The 14,081-nt window shown below is 33.4% G+C and overlaps 1 protein-coding gene across 1 annotated transcript in view; it reads right to left on the reverse strand.

The window, feature by feature from the left end:
- LOC124359240 (vesicular integral-membrane protein VIP36-like) overlaps positions 1–14,010 on the reverse strand; it is a 32,296-nt gene extending 18,286 nt beyond the window's left edge. The window contains exons 1-5 of the mRNA XM_046811826.1: positions 13,755–14,010; positions 13,423–13,538; positions 4,739–4,827; positions 3,273–3,381; positions 1,570–1,732 (exon numbers count right to left, since the gene is read on the reverse strand). Coding sequence (XP_046667782.1) covers positions 1,570–1,732; positions 3,273–3,381; positions 4,739–4,827; positions 13,423–13,538; positions 13,755–13,878 — 601 coding nt within the window. The 5' untranslated portion in view covers positions 13,879–14,010. The remainder of the gene's footprint in view (positions 1–1,569; positions 1,733–3,272; positions 3,382–4,738; positions 4,828–13,422; positions 13,539–13,754) is intronic.
- Between the last annotated feature and the right edge of the window lie 71 nt (positions 14,011–14,081).

Here is a 14,081-nt window from a genome sequence, read left to right on the forward strand (position 1 = left end):
ATTACAATATATACATGTTGATTGTAAGAGTTTACAATTAAGGTTATAAAAAAAGGTATTCATGGTGGAAAGAATTACTTTGGTGCAATAGAAAGAGAAAAAGTTATCTTTTTTGAGTTTGTATAAAAAATCACATTGTTATAGCATTCTAGGCTAGTAAAATTTTAGCAAAAACGTATTTGTCTATTTTATTTTATTTATTCTGTTTATTAAAATGTTGATTGGAACGTAAACCTATTGATTTGTACACAATAGAATCTCCTCTTTCCATTGGTACCAAAAAAATTGTGATAATATAAGTGTTTGGTTACCAATTGAACTTGTCCACACATCTAATGTTAATTAATCATTAATACTCCTTTAATTTGTTTTGTATTCAAAGATCTTTAACACGTTGACTGCTGACGGCAAATACATATAAATTGCCCCAGAACCTAAAGTCTAATATTTATTAATACACTTACCATTTGCTATCAGAGGCTGATTTATGGGCAGATAATAACGTCTGTGATCCAAAATGGCGGATTACATGACGTCACAGATTGACCTGCGGATCCGCGGGGTCAGCACGCGGAAAGAGTTTTGTCGCACAGAGCGCGGCTAAAAAGTCTAATAACGCGAGTGGCTACCGTAAAAACAATCCAATTTGAAACTATTTCATTATATAGTGCAAAACAAAAACAAATAAAACTATATTTACAAGGTCTTGAGGGCATGGCTTTTACTGCTGGCCTCTGTGATGTATGTCAAAACAATTGACAGCACAAAGCCCTGGTTTACCTGGACAAACAGAACATGTATATGTTGTCATCTTCCTTTTCTTTTCATTCTTGTAGCATACCCTACAATCTTTACGTTTTCTGTCACCCTTTTTATCCCGTTCTTCATTTTGTACAAGTTTGTGGGTTGGGTTTCTTGGCGGAGAGTAATGAGAGGAGCTTGCTGCTTTGGGGGTAAAAGACTCCCATCAACATAAAAAACCAGTCAATCGGTGAACCATTACCTGGTACATCTACTAGCAATCTATTGTTTCCGGTGAAAGGGATCTGTCTTAGTCCATTTGTATTATTAGCCCATGAAGGGTTTATTACAATATCTTTACTATCACTACCCGAACTGTCAACAGCAGTGTTTCCACTGGATTCACTATCCACATCTGATGCTTCATCGTCAGTAGCACTATTTTCTGTAGCACGGTTGGCAGACATGGTGAAATGCGATATAAAACTTGTATAATACAATAGTACAATGTCACTACACATAAATAAACAACTCACTAAGAACGCATCACTTGCACATGCTAAAAACGCGGGAAACAGAAACGAAGTACAAGTCAAGGTCAACTCGGAACCACACGCCACGCTCAACGAGTACGAACCGTCCCGGCCGAGAGCTGGGCTCACACTGAGTAATAGTCGAGACTATAGCAACGCCCCGCGGATCCGCGTGGCGCGCACTGCTACGCCGCCGCTTACCCCGCGGATCCGCGGGGGCCCGCACTGAACGTGTTAACAAATATAACTAATACTTAACTAATATATTACTAAAGACAGCTCATATGATAGATACCTGTGAGAGTGTCATGGTCATATCGTATAGAGATGTGTGTATCATACTCCAGGTTTCGAAGTTTAGCGGAGCAGCCTGCCAACTGTGTGTGAGTTCCATCCCGGTCGTGATCATAATGCAAGCTACCATTGTTCACCATAGCCGAAATATATGGGTGAACATGCTGTAAAATTTTAAATATAGTTTTTCAAATAATAGTTACTGTAACACTTTACCTCTATCTTCTAATTATTTATAAAAAGTTCATTAGCTAAGTGTAACATAGCCTAAGGATTGACCTAGTCCTCAACTATATGTTTTCAAAATTTTTATGTTATTGTTCTTTCTTGCTCACTTTATTTAATATTACGAGAATTTCTGTATGACTTCACCTTCCTTCATTCAATGTCAATAACCTGATTGAGGGATGCTAGGGAACATTTCTCAGTTAATCTTATGGTTCCAGGTAACTTCCATTTTGAAGGAACATACATCATATGTTCTGGAGATGTATGATAGAGGAGTGCAGAGTAGGGGTTTTCATTCAATATCTCTATTTTGCCTTAGAGCTATTTACACCTTAGTAACATTTCTAATTGTTATAATATGTATCTGATGACCACTATTTGAAGGTCAAGTCAAATCCTAAAACTTTGTGATATGATAAAATGATAAAGTGTTGAAATGTGGATTTCTTCTAATGCTTTTTTAATTTAAATTTGACGATCCGTTAAGGGGAAATTTTATTCTGTGTATCTAGCTCTACATTGTTTTTTTTTTTTTTTTTTTTTTTTTTTTTTTTTTTTTTTTTTAATTATGTGTGCATTTGACATTGCATTAATCATATTAAATGCGTAATGTGAATAGAACCTAAGCAGATTTCTGTAGGCTATGAGTATACAATACAGGGTGAGGAAGACCTTCTGTTTACGAGTGCCATTTTGGGGTTTTATTAGTGTTAAAAATTATTTTACCATAATCATTGAGGTCGAAATGTGGGGTTTTTTGTTAAAACGGAGAAGGTAGGTTTCTTGGTTCACCTGTTATACATCGCAGATGGTTGGTCTGCCTCACTCTGTATATTTATTTGTCACTAACCTTAGGGGTGCTAAGGAACATTTCACCTTTTTTGTTATGTATCTGAATAACCTTTTTGGAGAACAGATTGTGTCATCTCAGTTTTTAATTTTTTTTTACAAAAAGGAGAGTCCAATCCCCATTATTATAAGCCTTATTCTTCCCATCCTCAATGGGACACTTGACTGTACAAGGATCTTATCAAACAGAATAAGTGGAAGAGACGGTGGTGATAAGAAGTACTAGTCTCAGGCAGGATTTGATTAGTTGAACCAGTTAACTAGTTTTAATTTGTGATTTATTGTTTCCATAATAAAAGTAATTGACACAAAATATTTAAATGTTTGAAGGAGAAGCAGTATCATACAGTACCACAAACCTAACTTTTATTTATCTAAGTTATAATCGTGTTATATGAATAAATTTAAAACTGTAAAACGCAAGCTGTGAAAGTACCATATACAGCCTCAGATTTCATTTACATTTTGGCTCAGCATGAGCATAATGCAAACATTTTCATAAAATCTAAAACACTAATTAACAAAAATATTCTAAATTACCATGTCTTGTTTTAAATACTATATTTTAAAATAATTATATCTAATACATTAGTACAATTTTTTTAAACATCAATTCAAAAAACTCACATTGTGTTCACCATTGTGATTGCTGTAAGTGTCAATAATGACAGATAGTCCGTGGTAGAAGTCCATATTACCAAACACAGCTCCAGACCTCATTCGGTCCTTGGCATACCTACAAAAGCAAACAAATCTTTCTTCAATAAGTTTACTGCAAGTGTATGAGTTAAAATTTATTTGTATTCAATGAATTCATTTAGAGCTTTGTTATCAACTTTTATTGGATCTTTTCAAACGGACATGACTCTACATTCCAGGAATCAAGTCTATGACAGCATCAGATTCCAGATGCTGCACTAAGAGGAAGGTGAACTGGAGCTAAATGCAATATTCACATTTTCTTTAATAATTCAAATAAAACAATTTTTCAAACATGTATTTATAGAAACATGTTTTCTTATTTCTGTGTGAGGAACCTATTCCCAATGTTTGTAAAAGTGTTATAGAAACACCGTGTATATTGTCTACATAAAAATGAACATCATGCAAAATTTGAAGTATATTGGTCAATTCTCGAGATATTGCATGAACAGACAAAAATGAAATTCCTCAACCATAAAGGCTTGTGAGATTTTGGAACAGGAAGAGACAAATTTACATGGGGACTAGATGGTGGTTGTGACAAAATGGCATTCTCTACTCTGGCTAATATGCAGTAATAATGAAGGAAATGAGGGATGAAGTATTATTGTAGTGGAGTTTCCACTGATCTCCAAATTGTTTGTTTCATGGCTTTATGAAGGCATACAGGACTTCAGTATAGAACACTGTTGATGGGGTTTGGCAATTAATCCTAATCTCAAACCAAAACTGGTGTTCAAGATATATTTTTGCAACATTAATGTCTAAAAATTATTGAAGGGCATTCAGATCATTTCAAAATCTTCGATGGTTTATTTTTATTGAATTCAGTGAACCACTAAAAAACTTGAGCACTTTACAGAGTGTTAGTTTTTGTAAGCCATCTTAATCTAGGCAAGCATCTCGCACCGGATTTTACCCAGGAAAAGTAAAATTTAATCGCATAACAATGCTCCATGAATGCTCATTTGTTATATTTACTGCCATGAAAAAACAATCAAGAACAGTTTTTGTACCATACATAATCATTATTGGTTTAAATCTTAGATGTGACTGCCATGCAATGCTTAGTTTAGACCTGCACCACAAATCCTACCACCAATTGGCCATTCTCATTAGTTTATGGCAAACCTTGTATATGAGGAATTGGATAATATTTCTAAAAGCTACTTGGCAATTATTTGTAACATTTTTAAATCTTTGGATGAAATAAATACTGTATGAGAGAAATTATATTAATTTAAAATAGCTACTAAATAATTAACCAATGATTACTATACCGACATTCACTTACATATGCTTTTTATGAGCTTATCACTTTAGTAGAAAATATACCCAAAATGCAAAATATACATACACTTTTTACTCTGTGTAATTTCTTAACTACTTACCAGAATGCCATACCATCACCAAAAAGTTCCTTGCCCCGACCGTGCACTTTGAACTGGATCTGAACTTCCCAGTTGCGCACATGACATGGCTGAAACATAGAATAAAAACATATATAGTTAAAATATTCTTTAACTAATGAAAAAATAAGGTTTAGAAGTTTTCATACTACCTGTTGAAATTTCGTAGTACACTACATCCAAATATCTGGAATGTGATTATCTAAGTTCCAAATCATCCAAAATACAAAAAAAGAACTTGACAGTGCTGTATATACTATTATCTTGCTTGCTTTCCATTACAAACTGATTACATTCTAAGACTATATATCGTGAAAGTTGATCCTCGCTATAAGTGCATATATGTAATATTGTTATTCACTTTTTAGTTAACCCTCCAGTAGGCGCGCAGGCTACCAGGGTAGACTACGGCTATTGTTTTCACTGTAGCTCTTTGTCCCGCGCGGTGGGGGTGGTGAGGGGTTAGGTACCTTCAAACTGGCTCCCCAGCCACCCAGTCAGTGCATTAGTCAGCGGGTGCGTGGCCTGGTTCGTGTGCTGAGTCGAAACAAAGTGTAGTGGGCTACAGTTGTATACTGCGCGCCTATTCCCGTTACGTAATGGCGAAGCGTCAACGTTTGTGTGACAACGCTTTGATTCATGATTTGTTGACTGCTGATAGTTCTGACGAAGATAATTATGTGGAAAACGACAGTGATGACGGCGAAGAAGATATTGTTGAAGTGGAGGAACACTTTTCTGACACTGAGGACGTACAAATAAACCAAACCGAGGATAACATGAGTTTGGAACCAAGTGATGATTCTGAACTTGATGATACTATTCCATTGGTTAATCTTTACATGGTGCGGGACAAACAAAAAAATGTTATGAAGTGGAAGAAAACTCCTCAACAACCCAGGAATGTGCGTACAAGATCTGACAATCTGGTGATTCGCCTACCTGGACCAAAGGGAGAAGCTAGAGGTAAAACTTCCGAATTAAACTGCTTCAATTTGTTTATGGATAACGCCGTAATTAGTACAATAGTTACTTCTACTAACACATACATTGATCTTGTGAGGGTCAAATTTGATCGTGATAGAGATGCCAGAAACACAAGTGCCTTTATTGGCATTCTACTACTTTCAGGGACATTAGGCAGCAGAAGAAAAAAGACTTCACAAATTTGGGATAATTCCACAGGCTCTGGTGTGGAAGCTTGCTATCTAGCTATGAGTGAAAAAAGGTTTCACTTCCTGATGCGTTGCTTGAGATTTGACGACATGAGAGACCGAACGAAAAAAACTGACTATGGTTGGAACAATAAGGTCCACACGTATTGGAGTTCCACATGAACTAAGACCCAACAAACAAAGACAGCCTACATCGTCTCTGTTTGCCTTTCACAAAAAAGACCCTCGTCTCTTATTGTCCAAGAAGAAACAAGGCAGTTTTGTTGCTCTCAACAATGCATAACGACGATGCAATCGATGAAGAAACTGGACCGAAGCAAAAACCTGAAATTGTAAGTTTCTACAACAAGACAAAAATAGGTGTTTATGTTGTAGATCAAATGTGTTCCAAGTACGATGATGCTCGTAACACTCGACGGTCGCCAATGATGGTGTTTTTTGACTTGATAAACATCTCAGGAATAAACGCCCTTTGCATTTATAAGTTCAACAATCCTGTAGAAAAGTATATGCCGAGAAGAGTCTTCATTCAACATGTTGCCTGGGAACTGATCAAACCGCAAATCGCCAACAGAATGCAGGGTGTGACAATTCCTGTGCAAATGAAAAAAAGAGGACTGGCGCTCTTAGGACTTGAAGTCAACGCACAGGTACAACCTCAACATGTCCAGGAGAACAGAGTTGGCCGCTGCTACATCTGTCCAAGGGCAAGAGACAAGTCAACGAGAAAAAACTGTGAAAATGTGGCCACAAGGTGTGTGGTGAGCACTCTTCAGTTGTTTGTGCAACATGTTTTTAAGATTTTTGTTTCCATGTTATTGTATAATTATGGTACTCATATAAAATTTTGGGTGTGTTACATGTTATAGTTACATAGATATACAATATTTCTAAATGATACTCATACAAATATTTTAGCCTATCATCAAGGTTTGGCTACTGCATTAGTGTAACCTATCACATATAATGATGTAGTATTTTATAAAAAGAAGGGGCTAGGTAAACTAACAAAATTACTAAAGTGTGTTTGTTTTTATTAAAGGTGGTTTTATTATTGTAAATTTCAGTACACTTACAATTATAAAAATTATTTTCACCAAGTTATGACATTTTGTTTACAGGCATTGCCTAGCTCAATTATCGTAAGGTTTTGGTTTAAGCATTGTTTACTATCATAAACTGAACAATATATTACTGTATATTATTTATGTTTGTGTGTTTATAATAAATTACTGTATATTATTTATGTTTGTGTGTTTATAATAAAATTATCTATCAAATTAATGTGTCAAAGTTATTTTGTTGTCCTGAAAAATTTTAAATTTTCAATCAATGAAGTTCTTAAATATTTATTTTTCCATAATTGCACAATAACTGATGTTTTAAATTTAGGTTATATCTTAAATAGTCCACCAAGGAGTGAGAGAAATTGGGGTTTCTGGATAGGAGAGATAAGCTGTGTTGATGACTCATCCACTGATAGCGGACAACCTTGACTTGCTCTTGGTTCGGCTGACACTGCCGCCGCCGCAAGGCACGGTTCTTGTGAGCTTACTGTATATTCCTCCCGGTCGCTCAGCTCATCTTTACACTAACTATTGTAATTCATATGATAATTTTAATATTAAATATGATGGTTTCATAATTCTGGGTGATTTTAATATTCCTAGAATAAACAGTACAAATTTTGACTTCTCTGTTGCTAGATCCTCAGCCGGAGTAATTAATACACTCCTGTGTGAATATAATTTGAACTCCTTTAATAACATACGTAATTGTGATAATTTTACATTAGATTTAGTTTTAAGTAACTTAAATCATGTTAAAGTTGAAAAAAGTGAGTCTCCCCTGTTGGCACCGGATGCTTATCACCCTCCACTATCTATATCTTTTATGAGTGATTGTAGCCAATTTAAATTTGCAAATGTTTGTCTGCCAAAGAAATATTATGTTTTTAAAGATGCGAATTTTTTTGACTTGTATTGTAGACTGAGAGAAATTAATTGGTTTGAAATGTATAGTCTTACTTGTGTGGATGACTGTTTAGATTTTTTCTATAAAGTTTTCTTCTCTTGTGTCGATAGTACTGTACCCCAGAAAAGCTTTGTAGTAAAAAGTAAATATCCAGTTTGGTTTACGTCTGAAATTAAACATGACTTAAAAATGAAAAATAAATTATCCAAAAAGAGAAAGTACTCAAAGTATCATGACGAATTATTTAAACAAGTAAGGAAACGTATTAAAGAAAATATTAGACTTGCCCATAGAAATTATATACGTAACGTTGAAAACAGCATTAAAACTAATGTTAAAAATTTTTGGAATTATTTTAAGACAATAAATAGCAGAAGTGGCTTTGATATTGGTACACTTAAGAGTATGACTTGTGAGGGTAATACTATCAGTAATAAGGAAATTCCAAATGCATTTGCAGGTTATTTTTCTTCTGTGTATGATAGTTCTCCTTCCAAATACCAGTTAAGTTGTGAGTCTTCATCTGTGGATAACTTTCAAATATCACCTTTTACTCCATCAGAAGTACGTATTGCAATCAAAGAAATGAAATCAAAAAAGTCATCGGGACCTGACGGTATACCAGCGTATGTTGTAAAGGGTTGTGGTGAAGTATTAGCTGAACCTTTATGTTTTTTGTTTAATTTATCGCTTACGTCCTGTGTATTTCCGCACAGATGGAAGGAAGCAAAGGTGACTCCTATTTTTAAATCTGGCGATAAAGATAAAATAGAAAATTATAGGCCTATCTCTTTATTAAATTCATTTGCTAAGGTCTATGAACTACTTTTATTTAAACAAATTTTCAATGCGATTAGGAGTAAAATTCACCCTGAGCAACATGGTTTTCTTCCTAAACGGTCTTCCGCGACTAATCTAATGGAATTTTCTTTTAATATTTCTTCTGAACTCGATGTTGGGGGTAGGCTGGATGTAATATATACAGATTTTTCTAAGGCATTTGACAAAGTTAACCATGATATTCTGTTAAATAAATTATTAAATTTGGGGTTCTCAATGAGGGCTTGCAGTTTGATGGCTTCATATCTAAAAAATCGACCTCAGTATGTCTCAATTTCTGGTACTAGATCTTCAATATTTCACAGTTCCTCGGGTGTGCCCCAGGGCTCAAATTTGGGGCCTCTTCTTTTCTTAATTTTTATTAATGATCTACCAGACTGCTTCTCTGACTGCAAGTGTTTGTTGTTTGCTGATGATTTAAAAATATTCAAACCAATAAACAGTACATTAGATACACAACTGTTACAAATCTCAATTGATCAACTTAGTTCCTGGTGTTTATTTAATAAATTATATCTCAATGTCCAGAAATGTTTTGCTATGTCATACTCTCGGAGAAATGTTTCTATCAATAATTTATATCATATTGGAAGTACTCCGTTAAAGTCAGTCAATACAATAAAGGACTTGGGCATAATCTTTGATTCCACTCTTACTTTTAATGATCACGTATATAGCTTGATAGCTGAATCTTATAAGCTGTTAGGGTTTGTTAAAAGAAATACTAGGTCTTTCCAAGATACAGAAGCCATAATAAGGTTGTACCAAACTTTAATCAGAAGCAAATTGGAATACTGTGCGGTAGTGTGGGGTTCAATAACCAAGTCTGATTGTGATAAAATAGAAATTCTCCAGAACAAATTTCTAAGATATTTATATTTCAAAAGATTTTCTCGTTCATGTCCCTTTGATTTTCCTACTTCCGATTTGAGAAACATTTTTGCTGCCCCTAAACTGTCTCTGAGAAGAAAACTTTCATTAGCATCCTTAACACACAAAGTTTTAAATGGTTCTATCGATAGCAGGTTTTTATTAGAGAACATTCATTTATATGTACCTGGACGAAGTGTAAGAACATTTAATTTGTTTTCCTTACCAAGGTGTAAAACACTGTCACATTTTAACTTTCCTTTATACAAAATATTGAGATTATTAAATTGTTATGCTTCCGATCTAGATGTTTTTAATGATAAGTTAAGTGTATTTTTAATGAAATGTAGCAACCTTTTTGATTTAGATTAGTTATATTGATATTCCTGTTTAGTTTAACTAATTGAGTTTAGAGTTATTCATAGAATTAGTTTAAGTTTAGATAAAAATATGCTTTTGGTTATTTTTTTAACGTGACTGTCAGAATATTATTTTCATTATAACTTGTACATTACTATTTATGTTTATATATTGTAACTTAGTTAAGATAGCTGTTTTGGAACATGTTTCTGTAGCTGTCATGTAAATTGTTTGAATAAATAAATAAATAAATAACTTAAAGGGGTACACATTGGTGGAGGGAATAATCGGGATACCAACATTCAGGAGAAAAAAATACAAGGAATTTTTAAGATCAGAGGCATCATTATGGTGAAAATTGATTGACTTTTTTTATCAGATTCTACCTCTATGTTGATGATTTCTCCTCTGTGCTCTCGGTTTTGTTCCTTTTTCTTGATATTTTTGCAACATGTTCTACCCTTGCACATCTCATTATTTTTACCCGTTTCAATCAGATTTTGCTGTGTAGTAATTTCAAAATAAAGACTTGTTCTTTGTGTTTTCTCATCACCATTAGCCATTTTTTATTCACATTTCCTTTTACCTTCCACATATAGTGAAAAGCAAACAGGTTTTTAATATTATGTGCAGTAGGTGTTCTCTGAAGTGATTGCGTTTGGAAATTACTTAGATTTTATTCTACGTTCTAGTTTAGTTGTTTCGTTGCTTTAGACGCTGGACTGGCTTCATAACTTTCCCAGAGCAGCCGCCAAGTTGTATCCTCCTCTTCATTCAGTACTCTGTAGTCTATCTATTATTTAAATTTCATTATTTTTTTATTTTAATTATGTTTGATATGTTATTGTTATTACTTTAATTTTTGTGTTAGCAGGTTGGCCCCCGGATAGACCACTTTTCTAACGTCAGATCACGTTGAATGAACTTTGGGCAGAACAGAAACGAGCACTCACGAGATCTGAGCTTGAACTTAGGTACTATTTTGAGTATGTTTAGTAATAATTGTGAAGTTAACAGCCTACCCGGTAAAATACGAATTTCACCTTATTAACCTATTGCTATCATGTCCCTAAACAAAATAACTAATGAAATGACAAATAACTAAGTTATAGAACATTAAAAGTGGAACTACTTTACTCGTACAGAGTAATATTTCATTGTTCTAAGGGTGTCACATGGTCTTGTTATGATCGTAAGTTAACCTACTATTGGTTGCTGCTAGAGTCAGCCGTTACACCATCTTTGGATACGTAAAATAACAATAATGTTGAAATCGGGGAATTAGAAGGAAAAGAGACTTTTTGTTAGTTTAGACCTTCTAAGAATAAAAACTCATATCAGCCTGACACAAGTGCCTCAGGCCAAAGGTGCTGCTCCAAGCTGATGGTAACATATGAAAAATATCCCTTGAGGTAGTACCTATCAGTAAAAAATAAAATTATAAATGGTCGGATCACGAATGCCTATGGCCATTACTTCTTTATAGGAAACACAACTTGAACAAACACAAATATTGTAAATTAACCTAAACATAACTTCTTACAATCTTACAAGAAAAGTAGTTTCACTTTGAATGTTCTAAAATTTATTATTTGTCATTTTAATACTCTAACAACTTATATGGTTTTGTTCATAAGGACAAAAGCAATACGTAAATCTCGTTTCTGGTGTTGATAAAAATAAATTTGAAAATAATACTTACAAATTGAATAAAACTTCCAAAAAACCAATAAATCTTATAAATAAAATTGAATTGCAAAATGTGTTGGTAAGCGCTAATCTCAAGAATGGCTTGACCAATTTGGTTAATTCTTTTTGTAAAATGTCCATTGAAATCCGAGGAAGGTTTTTATGAAGCAAAATATAAGAAAAGTTACCTGTAATATTTTGAAAATAAGATAAAATGTAGTTTTTACGTTTCATAATCCAAATTAAACTGGCACTAAACAGCTGTTCACAAGTTCAGTTTTATGTCGACAAATTGGCTGAAACATCTCTTTACATTTAAATTTGATCAAATATTAAGATCAGTAGTGTAATGCAGATAGTAAATAAAAAGTTAATATCAAATTGTATTCCAGATCGCGCCAGTGATGAATTTAAATCATCTAATAATTTTTATATATTATTTAAACACTGTTATAAAACCAATCTTAATGAACAAAATCATGAATGTTTTCACATACGTTACTTTAAACTGGTGGGCTTCCTTAAAATTATGATATGGCATTTTAACAGTGGCTTATGGGAAAACAGAGAAATTAATACTAACATGCCTCAGCGTAATAAAAACTTTTATTTTGAAATGTTGCGTAATCTTAATAAGGATTTCTCCCTTATACCGAAAGTACATAGGAAATGGGTAGGACTACTCCCTAGGCTTCTCAGTCCTACTTATGTGTATATTTTCTTCATCAGGACAAAAAGGCAAACCCAACTATGTCAGTGGAAATATTTGAGACGGAAAGTATATTACAGAAGCCCATAGTAGATGATTTTGACCAAAGTAGATTTCCAAGAACTGCATAATCGAACTATACAGTATTTTGATCGAGGCAATACGGCAAGCTAAATTGTGACATAGTAAGTGAATTTAAATGGTCTGCAGTAGGTACTTTTTAATCGCCGTTAATCCCACTGATACCAAATGTTTTTCCGGTAGGGTACTATAAGCGGATGCGGTTTTTTATGTCGAAATTGGCAAACGATAGTACTTAATCATTGATATAATCAATCGATAATGATTAATTATTTTGAGCAATTAACTTATATAATCTATATCAACCGCTGTAAACACTTTCAAATAATACTCGTAATGTAATATTTCAATTTTATATAAGTAACATTTGATTATTAAAAATGGCAGTAAATTTTAGAAAACTACACGACATTGCTTTGAAAGATGATAAGACATGTTTTTCGTGACTTCAACATGTTGGACTCATACCGAAAAAACCATGTGAAATTTGTGGGATAGAAACAACTGTAACTGTGAAAGGAGCAAATATGGTCGTCTTCAGTTTTCCTTATTTTGATTACAATAATTTGTTTGATCACTGTAAATATTAAATTCATATTTTAATTTAAAACATGATTGTTATTGAGGACTATAATAGATACTTTATATCGATTGATAGTCTAGGATTTGAGATGCGAATATTAGGTATCGATGATTACATTCTTCGATGTAAAAAACCGAGTCCGCTTATCGTACCCTACCCTATTTTTCTTTTTTTGCCAGAAGTGTGAAATGAAGATACCACCAACCCTACACAGTTATTGTTTAGGCTTTCCTCCGTTTTATATCTATTGTACTACCTACTCTTTTACACATTTTCATATTTTAATTTGAAATTTTGACAAATAGTGTGAAGTGGCTTAAATAAATAATTATCAAAGTTTCAACTTACGAAGTTTAATAAATTATAAAACCTCTTATCAACTTACCACAGAATTCCATAAAGCTCCTTGCATGCTCTGTGAATCAGGTGTTAATCTTATGTAATTTGATGTTACCATTGTTGTACCTAAGAAATCCCAATAAGGGATAGCCATTCCGGAACCTAAAACCAAATAAAACATGGAAATTTTTAGGCAACAGCTAAAATTGATGTATATAGGCCTACTACCTAACCTAAAAGACAAATGAAGGTCTACCAAGCTGTATATAATTTTATGTCAATGTAAAAATAAAAAATAGGCCTTGAAGTAAATTCTAAGAAATTGTTTAGAAATATCACTCATATAACTGGAAAACAAAGTCATACTTTAAAACTTACCTTGATATGGCTTATATAAAGAATGTTCTCTTTTTAGGTAATCGTTTGTGTTCCACTCTCCGAAAACCAAAGAAAACAAAACACATTTAAAAATACAAAATAAATACATTCTAAAGCAATCCATTTTAATTCAGTAAATATACTAATAATACATTGGTTTGTAAAAAAATTGGTCTCCACAAATTAGTAAGGTTAGTTCTATATAGTAATCTGAATCACACTAATTTTTCACTATCATGGAAGCATCACAGACAACCAACAAAATCTTTGGTCTTTGCAGTGGTAGATTAACAAACAAAAGTCAAAAGGACTCTAGATTCTTCTTAA

The sequence above is a fragment of the Homalodisca vitripennis genome, chromosome 4 (assembly GCF_021130785.1).
Source record: "Homalodisca vitripennis isolate AUS2020 chromosome 4, UT_GWSS_2.1, whole genome shotgun sequence".
NCBI lineage: Eukaryota > Metazoa > Arthropoda > Insecta > Hemiptera > Cicadellidae > Homalodisca > Homalodisca vitripennis.